Consider the following 19,524-nt stretch of genomic DNA (forward strand, 5'->3'; position numbering starts at 1 on the left):
ATGGGAGGAATTCAGGTTCGTGAAAATCAGTCTCAGAATTATTCTTGGGAAAATAGTATTCTGGACACTGATTCTAAAATTCTTTCTAAAAAGTTAGGTGTTAAGTGAGCTAAGTCATATTTACGATATCTTTCAGATTCAAGGAATTTTGTTGTTCAAATACATTAGTCATATCTCCACTCCATGTGGCAAATCTGTAATATGTTTTTACATTTGGTGTTTAGAGTAAAATACAGAAACCTTACATAGAACTTTATTTTTATTTTTATTTTTTTTTTGAGACGGAGTCTCGCTCTGTCACCCAGGCTGGAGTGCAGTGGCCGGATCCCAGCTCACTGCAAGCTCTGCCTCCCGGGTTCACGCCATTCTACTGCCTCAGCCTCCCGAGTAGCTGGGACTACAGGCGCCTGCCACCTCGCCCGGCTAAGTTTTTGTATTTTTAGTAGAGACGGGGTTTCACTGTGTTAGCCAGGATGGTCTCGATCTCCTGACCTCGTGATCCGCCCGTCTCGGCCTCCCAAAGTGCTGGGATTACAGGCTTGAGCCACCTCGCCTGGCCTACATAGAACTTTATAATAAGCTTCATGTATTCAGATATAATTGGTACTTTGATGACTAATGCTGTTTGTGTTATACTCAGAAAGTACTTTCCTAAGATTACAAATATATTCCCAAAAATATTTTTTATATTTGAATTAATTTTCTACGTTTAAATAAAACAAGTGCTGCTGTTGTTACTTTAACATCTCCCCACATTAGTGTTATATTCTATACACTTCATGCAATGCCAGCTTAACAATACCTGTAATACGGCCCAAGGATGCTACAAAAGGAAATGCTGGTCTGTATATCAAAAGACTTTCCTGGCTGAACACGGTGGCTGATGCCCGTAGTCCCAGCACTTTGGGAGGCCAGGGTGGGTGTATCATGAAGTCAGGAGTTCAAGACCAGCTTGGCCAGCGTGGTGAAACCCCATCTCTATGAAAACTACAAAAATTAACCAGGCATGTTGGTGCATGCCTTTAGTCCCTGCTACTTGTGAGGCTGAGGCAAGAGAATTGCTTGAACCTGGGAGGCAGAGATTGCAGTGAGCTGAGAGCGCAGCACTGCCCTCCAACCTGGGCAACAGAGCAAGACTCTGTCAAAAAAATAAAAATAAAAAAAGCAAAAGAAAAGTAATTGGAATCAGTTTGAACTGAAAATGTTAAGTCTAGGAAGTTACATGTTGTCTTACTATGTACGTTTTAAGTTCTTTGGCACTGTGCTGTGTGTGAACTGAGAGTATCTTCTAGTAGGCTGTCCGTTGCAACATGTAATATAAAGGAACACAATTATACATGTATATATGCATCTACAAACACACACATCCATGCATTCATACACACAAGAGAGAAAGAGATTTGGGCTATTCCCTGTCAGGAGCAACCGTGGGAACAAGGAGTTCCCTTGAAATTATTTCTAGAGGACTCTCTAGATGAGCTTTGTATGGAATATTCTTTTGTTTTTTTGGATGGAGATAGGAAAATAGGGAAGAACTCATAGAAGGAGGCTTTTTATGTTAGTGTTTGTCACCTTTGCTTTCTGTGCGAGTGTGGACCAAGGGAGAAGCGAATCCTGCTTGGAGTGAGAAGGAGATAGGAGGGGACAAAGAGCAGAGAAACTCCAGCAAAAAAAAAAAAAAAAAAAAAGAACAGAGCTAATAACCCTGGAAGTATTTCACACCCTCCAGAGCTCTGCCATAGCGTGAGGCTGACTCCCTTGGCCCATACCCACCATCAAGGGATGAAGCCCTTGTTTGAAGCCTGCGGCTACTTGGCAATAACTCTTGGGCAGGAAAGACAAGTAGGATGGGTGCCAATTGAGGAGATGATTGGAGGTGATAGAGAAGGAGGAACTCAGATGGGATGATAAGAAGGGGGACTTACAGACTAAAGTTGAACTGGAATTAAATGCCCTCTAAAAATGCTGTTATACATTGAGGTATAGATACAGTTACTTAGTCTGAATAGATCGATATATTCACAGCTTAAGATATGCACTGTTGGCATATGAAACCTCATTTCTAATAAAAAAATAAATGCCATCTCAGGTCAATGTAGTGATATACATACTTGTGAATAATCAAAGTGTAACTGGGAAATAACTCATAGACTAACTGTAGCTACTTGTTGCAAAATGTTAGAATGACGCATTATATCTCGCTCTGACCATATTTGTCCTGTAGTCCCTATCCGAATGACCTGGCGGGAGTCATTATTGATCGACCCACCGATGACAGGTGAGTTATAAAAGATGTACACATGGCCAGCAGCAGTGGTTCCCACCTGGAATCTGAGCACTTTGGGAGGCCAAGGCGGGCAGATACCCTGAGGTCAGGAGTTCGAGACCAGGCTGGCAAACATGGTGAAACCCTGTCTCTACTAAAAATACAACAGTTAGCCAGGCGTGGTGGCAGGCGCCTCTAATCCCAGCTACTCGAGAGGGTGAGGCAGGAGAATTCCTTGTACCTGGGAGGTGGATGTTGCAGTGAGCTGAGACCATGCCACTGCATTCCAGCCTGGGCAGCAGGAGCGAAACTCTCTCTCAAAAACAAGAAAAAGATGTACACACAAACACACATACAAATTGGTGACAGAGAAGGAGGCTGAGATTACTGGGATTCACTCTCAGGAGTGTTGACAGTTATACAGCCTTATCTGTGACATCGTTTCTTTATCATCTCACTGTATCACACATAGGTAAATTACATATTTTTTACAGTTGTTCAGAAAGAAAGAGGAACAGACTATAGAGAGAGGCTTCCGTCTGTTACTTTCTTCTTATACTTAGTAACAGTCAAATGCCTTGCATACTTAGATTTTCTGTGTATGAGACATACTGGAGTGGACCATGGGAATAGAGACTCCTCTTTAGAGCAAGGAGAAGGTACGAGTACTCGGGGAACTGTGAAGCCCTCAGCAGAAAGGAACAAATCTAAGAGCCTTGGAAGTGTTCTCCACCCTCGAGAACTCTGGCACCATGGAGGCTGCTGCTCCAAACCTCATGTCACCATCATATTGGATTGTGCCCCTGTGTCAGACCTCTAGTGACTTGACTCTCTTTGTGGGGCTGGGAAGACAGCCATGCTGGTTGAAAATAAGGAGGTAATGGAGGGCCTTTGAAACAGGACATTCAATGAAATAAGGGGGCTGACTATGCCCAAACAAAAGTTGAGTTTGAAATAACTGCCACCACAAAGGCTGACACGCATTGGGACTGAGGTCATAATAAGGAAGTTTATTTACTTCTGGAAGCATTACTATTTCCCCCAGCCTAAGATGTTGGTTGCCATCGTAAATATCCTGCTTTCTAATAAAAGAAAATGATATTTTAGAACCAAATTGTGTGATACACGTGCATAGTCAGAACTTCACTGGTTTATGTGCAGAGTAATGAAAGCTAGTTTCTCCAGATAGTAAATTTCAAATTGTGTCCCCTGTCTGACTGTATTCTTTTATCATCCTCTAGTCCACCCACTAATGAATTGACAACAGCAAACCCAGAGGCACGTATCAATGAAAGGTGAGTTATATTTAGATAAATGAAGACACACGTAGGCATAACTGTGCATAGAAGTAGTCACACACCCAGGCACATAAAGAAATGTATGCATCCATCCATCCCCACTTCTCCCAACACACCTCCACTAACAAACCCATGCACACAATGGAAACATATAATAAGGAGACAGAGGGATGGACATTTGTGGAGTTTATTCTGAGAAGCCTGCATGGCCAGAGAGAGTGTTTTTAAACAGGGTCTACAATTCTTCTCATGGTAGCCTTTGTAGGTAGCATTGCATCCTTTTCTAATAGAGTGGTATAAAAAAGGGCCGGTCCTAGGAGAGTTGCTGCTTCTTGTTAGTGTATTTGTCACGCTTAGTTCCTAGTAAGCACCTTCTTAAAGGACTCAGATTTCCGGAGTTTGAGAGCCTACCAGAGTGACACAAGGGAGGAGAGAATCCTATTTGCAACATAGAGGAGATAGCCACTGACAAGGAGCAGTGAAGCCCTGGGGAAAGAATGGAGCTAATGGAACATGGACTTGTCCCTCACACTCCTGAGCTCTGTCAACATATGAGGTTGGTGCTAAAACACAAACACAGGCACGCGACCTCATGGGATGCTGCTCTTCCTTAGGCCCGCAGCTACTTGCCTGTATCTCATGGACGGGAAACACTAGCATGATGGCTGAAAGGAAAGACGTGATGGAGAGATCCAGGAAGTGGGCCATAGATGGGATTAGAGGGGTGACTGCCTACACAGTGGAGTTGAATTTAAAAAGAAATTCACCCACAAAAGGCTGTCATGCATTGATCAGCTCTGGTGGTAGAGAGTTTTGGTTAACTCTTGAGTCAGTGAGTCTTGGATAGGTGTAAAATGTGTGCCGCACTCTTAGAAAGTATAATGTGTAGGGTAAATGGCATGGCAGATTCCAAAGAACCAAATACACACATGAATTCTGTAGGGTAGAGCAGCTTACAGGTTGAAAAGTAATTGTAGCCAGGCGTGTTGGCTCACACGTGTGGTCCCAGCGCTTTGGGAGGGCAAGTCAGGTGGATCACGAGGTCAGGAGTTCAAGACTAGCCTGGCCAACGTCGTGAAACTGCCGTCTTTACTAAAAATACAAAAATTAGCTAGGCACGGCGGTGTGTGCCTTTAGTTCCTGCTACTCGGGAAGCTGAGGCAGGAGAATTACTTGAACCCGGGAAGCTGAGATTGCAGTGAGCCGAGATCGCACCACTGTACTCTAGCCTGGGCATCAGAGTGAGACTCTGTCGCCGAAAAAAAAAAAAAAAAAGCAAAAGAAAAGTAATTGGAACTAGTTTGAACTGAAAAAGTTAAGTCTAGGAGGTTACAAGTTGTGTTACTATGTACGTTTTAAGTTCTTTGGCACTGCACTGTGTGTGAACTGAGAGTATCTTCTAGTAGGCTGTCCATTGCAATGTGACATAAAGGAATACAATTATACATGTATATATGCATCTACAAACACACACATCCATGCATTCATACACATAAGAGAGAAGGAGATTTGGGCTATTCACTGTCAGGACCACCCATGGGGACAAGGAATTCCCTTGAAACTATTTCTAGAGTCCTCTCAGGATGAGCTTTGTACGGAATATTCTTTTGCTTTCGGGATGGAGGTAGGAAAATGGGGAAGAACTCATAGAGGGCGGCTTATTATGTGGGTGTTTGTCACCTTTCCTTTCTGTGGGAATGAGACTGTACTCGTCGTGTGGACCAAGGGTAAGGGAATCCTGCTTGGAGCGAGAAGGAGATAGGAGGGGACAAAGAGCAGAGAAACCCCAGCAAAAAAAAACAAGAGAGCTAATAACCCTGGAAGTATTTCACACCCTCCAGAGCTCTGCCATAGTGTGAGGCTGACTCCCTTAGCCCATACCCACCATCACATGGGATAAAGCCCTTGCTTGAGGCCTGCAGCTACTTGGTGGTAACTCTTGGGCAGGAAAGACAAGTAGGATGGGTGCAAATTCAGGAGGTGATTGGAGGTGATAGAGAAGGAGGAATTCAGATGGGATGATAAGAAGGGGGACTTACAAACTGAAGTTGAACTGGAATTAAATGCCCTCCAAAAATGCTGTCATACATTGAGGTGTAGATACAGTAACTTAGTCTGGATGGATTGATATGTTCACAGCCTAAGATACGTACTGTTGGCATATTAAACCTCATTTCTAATAAAAAACCAAATGCCATCTCAGGTCAATTTAGTGATATACATACGTGTGAATAATCAAAGTGCAAGCCGGGAATAACTCATAGACTAACTGTAGCTATTTGTTGCAAAACGTTAGAATGACTCATTGTGTCTGACTCTGACCATATTTGTCCTGTAGTCCCTATCCGAATGACCTGGCAGGAGTCATTATTGATCGACCCAGTGATGACAGGTGAGTTATAAAAGATGTACACATGGCCAGGAGCAGTGGTTGCCTCCTGGAATCTGAGCACTTTGGGAGGCCAAGGCGGACAGATACCCTGAGGTCAGGAGTTCGAGACCAGGCTGGCAAACATGGTGAAACCCCGTCTCTACTAAAAATAAAACAGTTATCCAGGCGTGGTGGCAGTCACCTCTAATCCGAGCTACTCGGGAGGGTGAGGCAGGAGAATTGCTTGTACCTGGGAGGTGCATGTTGCAGTGAGCTGAGACCATGCCACTGCATTCCAGCCTGGGCAGCAGGAGCGAAACTCTCTCTCAAAAACAAGAAAAAGATGTACACACAAACACACATACAAATTGGTGACAGAGAAGGAGGCTGAGATTACTGTGATTCACTCTCAGGAGTGTTGACCATAATACAGTGTATGTTTGAACAGACGACCGTTTCTTTCTCGTATCACTATCACGTAAATGTAACTTCCATATTTTTACAGTAGTTTAGAAGGAAAGAGAAACAGACTATAGAGAGAGGCTTCTGTCTGTTTCTGTCTTCTCATCCTTAGTAACAGTCAAATGCGTTGGCAACTCAGATTTTCTGTGTATGAGACATACTGGAGTGGGCCGTGGGAATAGAGACACCCATTTGGATCAAGGAGAAGGTACAAGTACTTGGGGAACTGTGAAGCCCTCAGCAGAAAGGAACCAAGCTAAGAGCCTTGGAGGTGTTCTCCACCCTCCAGAACTGTGGCACCACGGAGGCTGGTGCTCCAAACCTCATATCACCATCGTATTGGATTGTGCCCCTGTGTCAGACCTGTAGTGACTTGACTCTTTTTGTGGGGCTAGGAAGACACCCATGCTGGTTGAAAGTAAGGAGGTAATGGAGGGCCTTTGAAACGGGACATTTAGTGAAATAAGGGGGCTGACGAGCTCCAAACACAAGTTGAGTTTGAAATAACTGCCACCACACTGGCTGACACACACTGGGACGGAGGTCATAATAAAGAAGTTTATTTAAACCTGGAAGGATTACTGTTTTGCCCAGCCTAAGATGTTAGTTGCCATCGTATAACTCCTCCTTTCTAATTAAAAAAGTGACATTTCAGAACCAAATAGTGCTATACACATGCATAGGCAGAACTTCACTGGTTTATGTGCAGAGTAATGAAAGCTAGTTTCTCCAAAAAAGTAAATTTCAAATTGTGTCTCCTCTCTGACTGTATTCTTTTATCATCCTCTAGTCCACCCACTAATGAACTGACAACAGCAAACCCAGAGGCACGTATCAATGAAAGGTGAGTTATAGTTAGATAAATAAAGACAAACATATGCATAACTGTGCATAGAAGTAGTCACACACCCAGACACATAAACAAAGATGTCCATCCATCCATCCATGCATCCATCCATCCCCACTTCTCTGAACACACGTCCACTAACAAACCCACGCACACAATGGAAACATACAATAAGGAGACAGATGAACGGACATTTGTGGAGTTTATTCTGAGAAGCCTGCATGGCCACAGAGAGTGGTTTTTAACAGGGTCTGCAATTCGTCTCATGGTAGCCTTTGTAGGTAACATTGCGTCCTTTTCCATTGGGTTGTATACAAAGGAGCCAGTCCTAAGAGAGCTGCTGCTTCTTGTTAGGGTATTTGTCACCTAGTAAGTTCCTAGTAAGCAGTTTCTTAAAGGACTCAGATTTCCTGAGTTTGAGAATCTACCAGATTGACACAAGGGAGGAGAGAATCATATTTGCAACATGGAGGAGATAGCAGCTGACAAGGAGCAGTTAAACCCTGGGCAAAGAATGGAGCTAAGGGAACATGGACTTGTCCCTCAGACTCCAGAGTTCTGTCAACATATGAGGTTGGTGCTATAACACAAACAGGAGCATGCCATCTCACTGGATGCTGCTCTTCCTTAGGGCCGCAGGTACTTACTTGCCTGTGTCTTATGGATGGGAAAGACCAGCTTGATGGGTGAAAGAAAGACATGATGGAGAGATCTAGGAAGCGGGCCATAGATGGGATTAGAAGAATGACTGCCTACACAGTGGAGATGAATTTAAAAGAAATTCACCCACAAATGGCTGTCAGGCATTGTTCAGTTCCAGTGGTGGACAGTTTAGGTTAACACTTGAGTCAGTGAGTCTTGGATAGGTGTAAAATGTGCCGCAATCGTAGAAAGTATGATGTGTAGGCTAAATGGCATGGCAGATTCGAAAGAACCAAATACACGCATGAATTCTGTAGGGTAGAGCAGTTTACAGGTTGAAAAGTAGTTGGAAGGCTGGGTGCATTGGCTCACACCTGTGGTCCCAGCACTTTGGGAGGGCAAGTCAAGTGGATCACGAGGTCAGGAGTTCAAGACCAGCCTTACCAACATGATGAAATCCTGTCTTTACTAAAAATACAAAAATTAGCCAGGTGTGGGTTGTGCGCCTGTAGTTCGTGCTACTCGGGATGGTGAGGCAGGAGAATGACTTGAACCCAGAAGGCAGAGATTTTAGTGAGCCAAGATCATGCCACTGGACTCCAGTCTGAGTGACAGAGTGAGACTTTGTCTCAATTTAAAAAAAAAAAAGGAAAAAAAGAAAAAAAAATAATGGGAACTAGTTTGAACTGAAAATGTTAAGTCTAGGAAGTTACATGTTGTCTTACTATGTACGTTTTAAGTCCTTTGGCACTGTGCTGTGTGTGAACTGAGAGTATCTTTTAGTAGGCTGTCCATTGTAATATGTGATATAAGGGAGGACAATTATACATGTATATATGCATATTCAAACACACACATCCATGCATTCATACACACTAGAGAGAGTGATTTGGGCTATTCACTCATGGATGTCAGGAGCATCCATGGGAACAAGGTGTTCCCTTGAAACTCTTTCCAGAGTCCTCTCAGGATGAGCTTTGTACAGAATAATCTTTTGCTTTTTGGATGGAGGTAGGAAAATAGGGAAGAACTCATAGAGGGAGGCTTTTTATTTTAGGGTTTGTCACCTTTCCTTTCTGTGAGAATGAGACTATATTTATAGAGTGGACCAAGGAAGAAGCGAATCCTGCTTGGAACGAGAAGGAGATAGGAGGGGACAAAGAGCAGAGAAACCACTGTAAAAAAAAGAACAGCGCTAATAACCCTGGAAGTATTTTATGCCCTCCAGAGCTCTGCCATAATGTGGGGCTGACTCCCTTGGTCCATACCCACCATCACATGGAATGAAGCCCTTGCTTGAGGCCTGCAGCTACTTGGCCGTAACTCTTGGGCAGGAAAGACAACTAGGATGGGTGCAAATTGAGGAGGTGATTGGAGGTGATAGAGAGGGAGGAACTCAGATGGGATGATAAGAAGGGGGACTTACAAACTGAAGTTGAACTGGAATTAAATGCCCTCCAAAAGTGCTGTCATACATTGAGGTGTAGATACAGTTACTTAGTCTGGATGGATCGATATGTTCACAGCCTAAGATACGTACTGTTGGCATATTAAACCTCATTTCTAATAAAAAACCAAATGCCATCTCAGGTCAATTTAGTGATATACATACGTGTGAATAATCAAAGTGCAAGCCGGGAATAACTCATAGACTAACTGTAGCTATTTGTTGCAAAACGTTAGAATGACTCATTGTGTCTGACTCTGACCATATTTGTCCTGTAGTCCCTATCCGAATGACCTGGCAGGAGTCATTATTGATCGACCCAGTGATGACAGGTGAGTTATAAAAGATGTACACATGGCCAGGAGCAGTGGTTGCCTCCTGGAATCTGAGCACTTTGGGAGGCCAAGGCGGACAGATACCCTGAGGTCAGGAGTTCGAGACCAGGCTGGCAAACATGGTGAAACCCCGTCTCTACTAAAAATAAAACAGTTATCCAGGCGTGGTGGCAGTCACCTCTAATCCGAGCTACTCGGGAGGGTGAGGCAGGAGAATTGCTTGTACCTGGGAGGTGCATGTTGCAGTGAGCTGAGACCATGCCACTGCATTCCAGCCTGGGCAGCAGGAGCGAAACTCTCTCTCAAAAACAAGAAAAAGATGTACACACAAACACACATACAAATTGGTGACAGAGAAGGAGGCTGAGATTACTGTGATTCACTCTCAGGAGTGTTGACCATAATCAGTGTATGTTTGAACAGACGACCGTTTCTTTCTCGTATCACTATCACGTAAATGTAACTTCCATATTTTTACAGTTGTTTAGAAGGAAAGAGAAACAGACTATAGAGAGAGGCTTCTGTCTGTTTCTGTCTTCTCATCCTTAGTAACAGTCAAATGCGTTGGAAACTCAGATTTTCTGTGTATGAGACATACTGGAGTGGGCCGTGGGAATAGAGACACCCATTTGGATCAAGGAGAAGGTACAAGTACTTGGGGAACTGTGAAGCCCTCAGCAGAAAGGAACCAAGCTAAGAGCCTTGGAGGTGCTCTCCACCCTCCAGAACTGTGGCACCACGGAGACTGGTGCTCCAAACCTCATATCACCATCGTATTGGATTGTGCCCCTGTGTCAGACCTGTAGTGACTTGACTCTTTTTGTGGGGCTGGGAAGACACCCATGCTGGTTGAAAGTAAGGAGGTAATGGAGGGCCTTTGAAACGGGACATTCAGTGAAATAAGAGGGCTGACGAGCTCCAAACACAAGTTGAGTTTGAAATAACTGCCACCACAAAGGCTGACACACACTGGGACGGAGGTCATAATAAAGAAGTTTTTTTAAACCTGGAAGGATTACTGTTTTCCCCAGCCTAAGATGTTGGTTGCCATCGTATAACTCCTCCTTTCTAATTAAAAAAAGTGACATTTCAGAACCAAATAGTGCTATACATATGCATAGTCAGAACTTCACTGGTTTATGTGCAGAGTAATGAAAGCTAGTTTCTCCAAAAAAGTAAATTTCAAATTGTGTCTCCTCTCTGACTGTATTCTTTTATCATCCTCTAGTCCACCCACTAATGAACTGACAACAGCAAACCCAGAGGCATGTATCAATGAAAGGTGAGTTATAGTTAGATAAATAAAGACACACATATGCATAACTGTGCCTAGAAGTAGTCACACACCCAGACACATAAACAAAATATATCCATCCATCCATACATCCATCCATACATCCATCCCCACTTCTCTGAACACACGTCCACTTACAAACCCACGCACACAATGGAAACATACAATAAGGAGACAGATGAACGGACATTTGTGGAGTTTATTCTGAGAAGCCTGCATGGCCACAGAGAGTGGTTTTTAACAGGGTCTGCAATTCGTCTCATGGTAGCCTTTGTAGGTAACATTGCATCATTTCCTAATGCAGTTGGATACAAAGGAGCCAGTCCTAGGAGAGCTGCTGCTGCTTGTTAGTGTATTTGTCACCCTTAGTTCCTAGTAAGCACCTTCTTAAAGGACTCAGATTGCCAGAGTTTGAGAGCCTACCAGAGTGACACAAGGGAGGAGAGAATCCTATTTGCAACATAGAGGAGATAGCCACTGACAAGGAGCAGTGAAGCCCTGGGGAAAGAATGGAGCTAATGGAACATGGACTTGTCCCTCACACTGCTGAGCTCTGTTGACATATGAGGTTGGTGCTAAAACACAAACACAAGCACACCACCTCATTGGATGCTGCTCTTCCTTAGGCCCGCAGCTACTTGCCTGTATCTCATGGACGGGAAACACTAGCATGATGGCTGAAAGGAAAGATGTGATGGAGAGATCCAGGAAGTGGGCCATAGATGGGATTAGAGGGGTGACTGCCTACACAGTGGAGTTGAATTTAAAGGAAATTCACCCACAAAAGGCTGTCATGCATTGATCAGCTCTGGTGGTAGAGAGTTTTGGTTAACTCTTGAGTCAGTGAGTCTTGGATAGGTGTAAAATGTGTGCCGCAATCGTAGAAAGTATGATGTGTAGGATAAATGTGTAGGCATATTCCAAAGAACCAAATACACACATAAATTCTGCAGGGTAGAGCAGTTTACATGTTGAAAGGTAATTGGAAGGCTGGGTGCGTTGTCTCACGCCTGTGGTCCTAGCACTTTGGGAGGGCATGTCGGGTGGATCACGAGGTCAGGAGTTCAAGAACAGCCTGGCCAACATGGTGAAACTGCCATCTCTACTAAAAATACAAGAATTAGCCAGGCATGGTGGTGCGCGCCTGTACTTCCTGCTACTTGGAAGGCTGAGGCAGGAGAATTACTTGAACCCAGAAGGGCGAGGTTGCAGTGAGCCGAGATTATGCCACTGCACTGTAGCCTGGGCAACAGAGCGAGACTCTGTCTCAATAAAAAAAAAAAGAGAAAAGCAGAAGAAAAGAAATTGGAACTAGTTTGAACTGAAAACATTAAGTCTAGGAAGTTATATGTTGTCTTACTATGTACGTTTTAAGTTCTTTGGCACTGGGCTGTGTGTGAACTGAGAATATCTTCTAGTAGGCTGTCCATTGCAACATGTGATATAAAGGAATACAATTATACATGTATATATGCGTATACAAACACACACATCCATGCATTCATACACACAAGAGAGAGAGACTTGGGCTATTCACTGTCAGGAGCATCCATGGGAACAAGGAGTTCCCTTGAGAGTATTTCCAGAGTCGTCTCAGGATGAGCTTTGTACAGAGTATTCTTTTGCTTTTTGGATGGAGGTAGGAAAATGGGGAGGAACTGATAGAGGAAAGCTTATTATGTGAGTGTTTGTCACCTTTCCTTTCTGTGGGAATGAGACTGTACTCGTAGTGTCGACGAAGGGAGAAGCGAATCCTGCTTGGAGCGAGAAGCGAGAAGGGATAGGAGGGGACAAAGAGCAGAGAAACCCCAGCCTAAAAGAGAACAGAGGGAAGTATTTCACACCCTCCAGAGCTCTGCCATAGTGTGAGGCTGACTCCCTTGTCCCATATCCACCATCACGTGGGATGAAGCCCTTGCTTGAGGCCTGCAGCTACTTGGAGGTAACTCTTGGGCAGGAAAGACATCTAGGATGGGTGCCAATTGAGGAGATGATTGGAGGTGATAGAGAAGGAGGAACTCAGATGGGATGATAAGAAGGGGGACTTACAAACTGAAGTTGAACTGGAATTAAATGCCCTCCAAAAGTGCTGTCATACATTGAGGTGTAGATACAGTTACTTAGTCTGGATGGATCGATATGTTCACAGGCTAAGATATGCACTGTTGGCATATTAAACCTCATTTCTAATAAAAAAACAAATGCCATCTCAGGTCAATTTAGTGATATACATACGTGTGAATAATCAAAGTGCAAGCCGGGAATAACTCATAGACTAACTGTAGCTATTTGTTGTAAAACGTTAGAATGACGCATTGTGTCTGACTCTGACCATATTTGTCCTATAGTCCCTATCCGAATGACTTGGCGGGAGTCATTATTGATCGACCCACCGATGACAGGTGAGTTATAAAAGATGTGCACATGGCCAGGAGCAGTGGTTCCCACCTGGAATCTGAGCACTTTGGGAGGCCAAGGCGGACAGATACCCTGAGGTCAGGAGTTCGAGACCAGGCTGGCAAACATGGTGAAACCCCGTCTCTACTAAAAATACAACATTTAGCCAGGAGTGGTGGCAGTCGCCTCTAATCCAAGCTACTCGGGAGGGTGAGGCAGGAGAATTGCTTGTACCTGAGAGGTGGACATTGCAGTGAGCCGAGACCATGCCACTGCATTCCAGCCTGGGCAGCAGGAGTGAAACTCTCTCTCAAAAACAAGAAAAAGATGTACACACAAACACACACACAAATTGGTGACAGAGAAAGAGGCTGAGATTACTGGGATTCACTCTCAGGAGTGTTGACAGTAATACAGCGTTATCTTTGACATCGTTTCTTTATCATCTCAGTGTATCACACATAGGTAAATTACATATTTTTTACAGTTGTTCAGAAAGAAAGAGAGGCTTCTGTCTGTTACTGTCTTCTCATCCTTAGTAACAGTCAAATGCGTTGGAAACTCAGATTTTCTGTGTATGAGACATACTGGAGTGGGCCGTGGGAATAGAGACTCCTATTTGGAGCAAGGAGAAGGTACGAGTACTTGGGGAACTGTGAAGCCCTCAGCAGAAAGGAACAAAGCTAAGAGCCTTGGAGGTGTTCTCCACCCTCCAGAACTGTGGCACCATGGAGGCTGGTGCTCCAAACCTTATATCACCATCGTATTGGATTGTGCCCCTGTGTCAGACCTGTAGTGACTTGACTCTTTTTGTGGGGCTAGGAAGACACCCATGCTGGTTGAAAGTAAGGAGGTAATGGAGGGCCTTTGAAACAGGACATTTAGTGAAATAAGGGGGCTGACGAGCTCCAAACACAAGTTGAGTTTGAAATAACTGCCACCACACTGGCTGACACACACTGGGACGGAGGTCATAATAAAGAAGTTTATTTAAACCTGGAAGGATTACTGTTTTGCCCAGCCTAAGATGTTAGTTGCCATCGTATAACTCCTCCTTTCTAATTAAAAAAGTGACATTTCAGAACCAAATAGTGCTATACACATGCATAGGCAGAACTTCACTGGTTTATGTGCAGAGTAATGAAAGCTAGTTTCTCCAAAAAAGTAAATTTCAAATTGTGTCTCCTCTCTGACTGTATTCTTTTATCATCCTCTAGTCCACCCACTAATGAATTGACAACAGCAAACCCAGAGGCACGTATCAATGAAAGGTGAGTTATAGTTAGATAAATAAAGACACACATATGCATAACTGTGCCTAGAAGTAGTCACACACCCAGACACATAAACAAAGATGTCCATCCATCCATCCATGCATCCATCCATCCCCACTTCTCTGAACACACGTCCACTAACAAACCCACGCACACAATGGAAACATACAATAAGGAGACAGATGAACGGACATTTGTGGAGTTTATTCTGAGAAGCCTGCATGGCCACAGAGAGTGGTTTTTAACAGGGTCTGCAATTCGTCTCATGGTAGCCTTTGTAGGTAACATTGCGTCCTTTTCCATTGGAGTTGTATACAAAGGAGCCAGTCCTAAGAGAGCTGCTGCTTCTTGTTAGGGTATTTGTCACCTAGTAAGTTCCTAGTAAGCAGTTTCTTAAAGGACTCAGATTTCCTGAGTTTGAGAATCTACCAGATTGACACAAGGGAGGAGAGAATCATATTTGCAACATGGAGGAGATAGCAGCTGACAAGGAGCAGTTAAACCCTGGGCAAAGAATGGAGCTAAGGGAACATGGACTTGTCCCTCAGACTCCAGAGTTCTGTCAACATATGAGGTTGGTGCTATAACACAAACAGGAGCATGCCATCTCACTGGATGCTGCTCTTCCTTAGGGCCGCAGGTACTTACTTGCCTGTGTCTTATGGATGGGAAAGACCAGCTTGATGGGTGAAAGAAAGACATGATGGAGAGATCTAGGAAGCGGGCCATAGATGGGATTAGAAGAATGACTGCCTACACAGTGGAGTTGAATTTAAGAGAAATTCACCCACAAATGGCTGTCAGGCATTGGTCAGTTCCAGTGGTAGGCAGTTTAGGTTAACACTTGAGTCAGTGAGTCTTGGATAGGTGTAAAATGTGCCGCAATCGTAGAAAGTATGATGTGTAGGGTAAATGGCATGGCAGATTCGAAAGAACCAAATACACGCATGAATTCTGTAGGGTAGAGCAGTTTACAGGTTGAAAAGTAGTTGGAAGGCTGGGTGCATTGGCTCATGCCTGTGGTCCCAGCACTTTGGGAGGGCAAGTCAAGTGGATCACGAGGTCAGGAGTTCAAGACCAGCCTTACCAACATGATGAAATCCTGTCTTTACTAAAAATACAAAAATTAGCCAGGTGTGGGTTGTGCGCCTGTAGTTCCTGCTACTCGGGATGGTGAGGCAGGAGAATGACTTGAACCCAGAAGGCAGAGATTTTAGTGAGCCAAGATCATGCCACTGGACTCCAGTCTGAGTAACAGAGTGAGACTTTGTCTCAATTTAAAAAAAAAAAAGAAAAAAAGAAAAAATAATAATGGGAACTAGTTTGAACTGAAAATGTTAAGTCTAGGAAGTTACATGTTGTCTTACTATGTACGTTTTAAGTCCTTTGGCACTGTGCTGTGTGTGAACTGAGAGTATCTTTTAGTAGGCTGTCCATTGTAATATGTGATATAAGGGAGGAAAATTATACATGTATATATGCATATTCAAACACACACATCCATGCATTCATACACACTAGAGAGAGTGATTTGGGCTATTCACTCATGGATGTCAGGAGCATCCATGGGAACAAGGTGTTCCCTTGAAACTCTTTCCAGAGTCCTCTCAGGATGAGCTTTGTACAGAATAGTCTTTTGCTTTTTGGATGGAGGTAGGAAAATAGGGAAGAACTCATAGAGGGAGGCTTTGTATTTTAGGGTTTGTCACCTTTCCTTTCTGTGAGAATGAGACTATATTTATAGAGTGGACCAAGGAAGAAGCGAATCCTGCTTGGAACGAGAAGGAGATAGGAGGGGACAAAGAGCAGAGAAACCACTGTAAAAAAAAGAACAGCGCTAATAACCCTGGAAGTATTTTATGCCCTCCAGAGCTCTGCCATAGTGTGAGGCTGACTCCCTTGGCCCATACCCACCATCACATGGAATGAAGCCCTTGCTTGAGGCCTGCGGCTACTTGGTGGTAACTCTTGGCAGGAAAGACAACTAGGATGGGTGAAAACTGAGGAGGTGATTGGAGGTGATAGAGAAGGAGGAACTCAGATGAAATTATAAGAAGGGGACTTAAAAACTAAAGTTGAACTGGAGTTAGCTCCCCTTAAAAAAGGTTGTTACACATTGAGGTGAAGATACAGTTGCTTAATCTGGATGCATCGCTATGTTCCCAGCCTAAGATATTCACTGTTGGCACATAAAACTTCATTTTCAATAAGAAAAAATTTCATCCCAGTTCAATTTACAGGTATACATACATATATATATATATTTAAAGTGTATGCAAGGAATCACTCATCGAGTTAGTGTAGCTATTTGATGCAAAACATTAGAATTCTGCGTCGTGTCTGATTCTGATCATATTTGTCCCGTAGTCCCCATCCTGATGACCTGGTGGAAGTCGTCATCGATACAGACACCGACGACATGTGAGTTATAAAGGATGTTCACACTAACATAGAGATACAAACAAAACAGTGACAGAGGAAGATATTATGATTAGTGGGATTTGCTCTCAGGAGTGTCCATGGCAATACAGAGTGTCTTGGACACAGTTCATCTTCTCACTGTAGCACCTATAGTTAAACATCCACATTTTTACAGTTGTTTTGGAGAAAAGAGGAATAGTGTATAGAGAGAAGCTTCCGTCTGTTACTGGCTTTTCACCATTTGTTACTAGGAGCCGAATGCCTTAGGAACTCAGATTTTCTGTGTATGAGAAATACTAGAGTGGGCTGAGGGAAGAGAAAATCCTATTTGGAGCAAGGAACAGGTAGGAGTACTTGGGGAACTGTGAAGTCCTCAGCAGAAAGGAACAGAGCTAAGAGCCTTGGAGGTGTTCTCCAGCCTCCAGAACTCTGCCACTATGGAAGCTGGTGCTCCAGACCTTATATCACCATCGTATTGGGTTGTGCCCCTGTGAAAGACCTCTAGTTACTTGATGCGTTTTGTGGGGCTGGGGAGTCGCCCATGCTGGTTGAAAGTAAGGAAGTGATGGAGGGTTTTTGAAGCAGGACATTCAATAGATTAGGAGGGATGACTATCTAAAAATTGGAGTTGAGTTTGAAATAACTGGCGCCACAAAGGCTGTCACATGTCGGGATGAGGTTGTAATTAAAAGGTTTACTTGAATCTGGAAGCATTACTATTTTCTCCATCCTAAGATGGTGGTAGCCATCATATAAATCCTGATTTTTGATAAAAAATGATGTTTCAGATCCAAATAGTGCTATACACATGAATAGTCAGAAATTAACCAGTATATGTTTAGAGTAATGAAAGCTAGTTTTTCCCGAAAAGTAAATTTCAAATTATGTCACCTGTCTGACTGTATTCTTTTATCATCCTCTAGTCCCCACACAAGTGAACTGACAGGAGGAACCAAGGAGGCTTGTATCTATGAAAGGTGAGTTATAAATAGATAAATAAAGACACATGTATGCATAAGTGTGCATAGAAGTATATATATACACACACAGGCACATAAACAAATCTATTTACCCATCCATCTATACACATTTCTCTCAACACACGTGTACAAACCAACCCACGCACACAATTGAATCATAAAACAAGGAGACAGATGGACATTTGTGGAATTTTCTCTCAGGAGCCTACATGGCCATACAGAGTGTTCTTAGTGGGTTTCCAGTTCTTCTCATTGTAGCGTTTGTAGGTAACTTTGCATCCTTTTTTGATGGAGTTATATAAAGAGGAGCAAGTCATAGAAGGTTGCTTCTTCCTGTTAGTGTATTCGTCACCCTTAGTTCTTAGTAAGCAGTTTTTTAAGGGACTCAGAGTTCCTGAGTTCGAGAGCCTACCAGAGTGGCCCCAAGGGAGGCGAGAATCCTATTTGCAACATGGAGGACAGAGCAGCAGACAAGGAGCAGTGAAGCCCTGGGCAGAAAGGAATGGAGCTAATAGAACAGGACTTGTCCCTCACTGTCCAGACCTCTGTCAACATGTGAGATTGGTGCCCAGACCCAACCCCAAACGCACCACCTCACTGGATGCAGCCTTTCCTCAGGCCCACAGCTACTTGCCTCTGTCTCATGGACAGGAAAGACTAGTATGATGGGTGAAAGGAAGGACCTGATGGATGTTTTTCACAGGCATGTTCAGACTTCTACTGGAAATAAATCATGAAAAATGAAACCTGATGCAAGTTAATTATAGTTAATGCTCAAGAAAATTTAAAAAATTAATTAGATGTTCTAGAAGCTATAAGAAGTTTGTGTTTAATCAGTGACTAATTTTTAAAGAGGTTCTTTGTGTTATGTATTACCACTTCTTTTGCAAGGAAACATCAAGGTGTGAATTCTGTAATTGCTCATTAAGCAGTAGTACATGAGTTGAATATGTAGTATAGATTTCTTAAGCCAGTAAATAAAAATCTTCTCTATTCATTTGTTTTTTTTTTGAGACGGAGTCTTGCTCAGTCGCCCAGGCTGGAGTGCAGTGGCGTGATCTCGGCTCACTGCAAGCTCTGCCTCCCAGGTTCATGCCATTCTCCTGCCTCAGCCTCCCAAGTAGCTGGGACTACAGGCACCCGCCGCCACACCCGGCTAATTTTTTGCATTTTTTTTTTTAGTAGAGACGGGGTTTCACCGTGTTAGCCAGGATGGTCTCAATCTCCTGACCTCGTGATCTGCCCGCCTCGGCCTCCCAAAGTGCTGGGATTACAGGCGTGAGCCACTGCGCCTGGCTCTATTCATTTTATAGTATAGTGGAGGCATGGGTGAATTAAAATGTATTTCTAATATGTAGATAGGTTTAATTTGTATATCATCATTGTTTAATTAATTGGCCATTGAAAAATGAGTCTGTTAATTGTTGGAATTTACTTACTGGAGTTATATGGTAGGATTTGCATAGCCTCACCCATTACTTATGTGTATA

General features: G+C 43.5%; 1 protein-coding gene across 2 annotated transcripts in view; it reads left to right on the forward strand.

Moving 5' to 3' along the window:
* Positions 1–19,524, forward strand: part of LOC139359102 (phosphatidylinositol 3,4,5-trisphosphate 3-phosphatase TPTE2-like) — a 134,040-nt gene that overhangs the window by 18,227 nt on the left and 96,289 nt on the right. For both annotated transcript variants that reach the window (XM_071081284.1, XM_071081283.1), the window contains exons 6-15: positions 2,225–2,278; positions 3,508–3,561; positions 5,903–5,956; positions 7,188–7,241; positions 9,612–9,665; positions 10,897–10,950; positions 13,311–13,364; positions 14,577–14,630; positions 17,001–17,054; positions 17,978–18,031. In XM_071081284.1, the coding sequence (XP_070937385.1) occupies positions 2,225–2,278; positions 3,508–3,561; positions 5,903–5,956; positions 7,188–7,241; positions 9,612–9,665; positions 10,897–10,950; positions 13,311–13,364; positions 14,577–14,630; positions 17,001–17,054; positions 17,978–18,031 (540 nt within the window). The remainder of the gene's footprint in view (positions 1–2,224; positions 2,279–3,507; positions 3,562–5,902; positions 5,957–7,187; positions 7,242–9,611; positions 9,666–10,896; positions 10,951–13,310; positions 13,365–14,576; positions 14,631–17,000; positions 17,055–17,977; positions 18,032–19,524) is intronic.

The sequence above is a fragment of the Macaca nemestrina genome, chromosome 16 (assembly GCF_043159975.1).
Source record: "Macaca nemestrina isolate mMacNem1 chromosome 16, mMacNem.hap1, whole genome shotgun sequence".
In the NCBI taxonomy this organism is placed as follows: Eukaryota; Metazoa; Chordata; class Mammalia; order Primates; family Cercopithecidae; genus Macaca; species Macaca nemestrina.